Source organism: Protobothrops mucrosquamatus, unplaced genomic scaffold (genome assembly GCF_001527695.2).
Source record: "Protobothrops mucrosquamatus isolate PMUCROS unplaced genomic scaffold, P.Mucros_1.0 scaffold_310, whole genome shotgun sequence".
NCBI lineage: Eukaryota > Metazoa > Chordata > Lepidosauria > Squamata > Viperidae > Protobothrops > Protobothrops mucrosquamatus.
This window is the reverse complement of record NW_015386386.1, coordinates 776,834-779,235: the sequence shown is the minus strand read 5'-3', so window position 1 is coordinate 779,235 and position 2,402 is coordinate 776,834. Positions and strand designations below refer to the sequence as shown.

The window sequence follows — 2,402 nt, the reverse complement described above, 5'->3', positions numbered from 1 at the left end:
CATATTCTAAAAATGGTACAATGGGTGAAAAGGTTGAAAAGCCTTGTCCTAGAGAGCTTATGATTGAAATGAGATGCAAAGTAGGGCTTCTTGGCAACAGCTAATTTTCTCTAAGTTACAGCACTATGTTCAGTTTAGAATACTTGCTGTAAGGTTGCTCTAAATTGATGTAAGTGAAACAACTGATGAAATTAGGCTACTTTGTCCTAGTAAATCCAGAAAAGTGTGTGTGGCATTTTTCAAGCATTCCATAGGAGGAGAGTGGGTTTATGTGGCAAAGAAGAAAGGGTCAGCTTAATGGAGATTGGTGGATGGGTGGGCTTAGTGAAAATATGAAACTCTGTTGAAAAAGAAGCTTACCACTTCTTTTCTTCACAGATACACATGAATGAGATGGAAGCATAAGACAAAAAGTGCTTACTTTAAGGTTCAGACACGCATAAAATGACTGTCGGTGCTCTGGGATGAGTCAGACGAGAGGGACTTGGTCGGTGGAGTCAGGGAAGCTGGGGAAGTGGGAGGGCTCGGGGTAGCACATTGAGCTGAAAACAAGAAATGGAGATACAGCCTGAATAATATACGGTGCTTCAGACAGCGTGGGGTGGGGGGAAGGGGGAGAAAACAAAGGCAAAGAAATACCATCCATTGAGCAAACATGCATTAAAAGAGAAGGAAAAAGAAAGACAATAACAAAAATCACAGAGCAGTAGAAAATGACTGCACTATATTATCTACAAATAAGTCCCATGAGTATTATTATTATTAATAATAATAATAGTAGTAGTAGTAATAATAATAATAATAATAATAATAATAATAATAATAATAATAATAATAATAATAATAATAATAATAATAATAAAGTTGGAAGGGACCTTGGAGGTCATCGAGTCCAACCCCCTGCCCAGGCAGGAACCCTACACCATTTCAGAGAAACGGCTGTCCAGTCTCTTCTTAAAAACTTCCAGTGTTGGAGCATTCACCACTTCTGGAGGCAGGTTGTTCCATTGGTTAATTGTTCTAACTGTCAGGAAGTTTCTCCTTAGATCTAAGTTGCTTCTCTCCTTGATCAGTTTCCACCCATTGCTTCTCGTCCTGCCTTCAGGCGCCTTGGAGAATAGCTTGACTCCCTCTTCTTTGTGGCAGCCCCTGAGATATTGGAACACTGCTATCATGTCCCCCCTCGTCCTTCTCTTCGTTAAACTATTGCTCAGGTTAAACTGTGGAGTAAAGCTGGGCGGTGTGCGGTCCCATGTTCCTGGTGAATAGCCCTTTGACCATGATTGCTAAAACAGAAGGTCCCATTTCCCACTCTCATTTTTTGGTGAGAAACATCAGAAAACTAATTTATAAACTCTAAAAACAAATGTTATTCCCCAAATCCCATATGAATGATGTGGTTCCATTCACTCTGAGGCTCTAAGTTCTCTCCCAAAATTCTAACTGAGATTCTGGGCCACCATATCTACCCGCGGAATAAACAGAGATCAAACTCACAATAATTACTCTGTATAAATACAGGCCACAAGGCCAGCCTTTTCCAGCTTGGCTCCCTCTAAATATGTGGTGTGTTGGGACAACAATGTTTAGAATCCCAACCATTTCCCAGTTGGAGAGGACTGTTACAGACCATATCCAGTTATATGAAGAAAACTAAATTAAATTCCGTCAATGCCAATTTAGTAAAGTGCATTAAGTATTAATATTCATGGAAAGTAACATATTTTTGGAGTCACCCAAAATGTGCAGCAATTTAATTATATATTCAAATACAGTTTGAATAAGAAGAATTCCATGTTTTGGCACAAGTCTGATTATAAGGGAACTACAGTAATTACACAACAGCTTCTTCCGCAGCAATGTGCAGCAGTTCAAGAAAAAATAACTTTCCAGTGAACTGTAGAAGGTAGAATATACCACCAGGGCAATGTTTCAGTGCAATAATGCAGAACAAGCGTATTTGAGTAGCTGACTGTCCTAATTGCCTTTTGCCAAGATGTGTACCATAGTAGTGGATGCATTTTAAATATACACATATTCAAGATTGACAGGGGTAGCTGTTATTGTCCTTCCCAAAGCTTTCAGTTTATAATTCTCAAGGTAAGTTGGATAGCTCTTTAGCCTCTTCAAACAAGTGCTACCTTCAGAGATGACTGGTCCTTCTGGTATAGGAATACAATTGAGGCAGAGCAGGAGGAGTTTGAAAATGACTTCTTTGGATGAAGTGCACAATTGGTTATTGCCATATCCTCACTTTGTCATACTCTCTTCCCATCTGAGCCATCAGGAAATTATGCTGCCCTCAATCTTGCTGCCCTCACATTGTACTTCGCTATAAACCTGGAATGGCCCTGTGCTGCACTGCTATTCAGAGAGCTTTAACACATTTGTGCATGCCTTCT

At 39.8% G+C, this 2,402-nt stretch overlaps 1 protein-coding gene across 1 annotated transcript in view; it reads right to left on the bottom strand.

Annotated features, from left to right (window-relative positions):
- Positions 1–425: 425 nt before the first annotated feature.
- PLEKHA6 (pleckstrin homology domain containing A6) overlaps positions 426–2,402 on the bottom strand; it is a 128,043-nt gene continuing 126,066 nt past the window's right edge. The window contains exon 22 of the mRNA XM_015832159.1: positions 426–542. Within this exon, the coding sequence (XP_015687645.1) occupies positions 430–542 (113 nt within the window). The 3' untranslated portion in view covers positions 426–429. The remainder of the gene's footprint in view (positions 543–2,402) is intronic.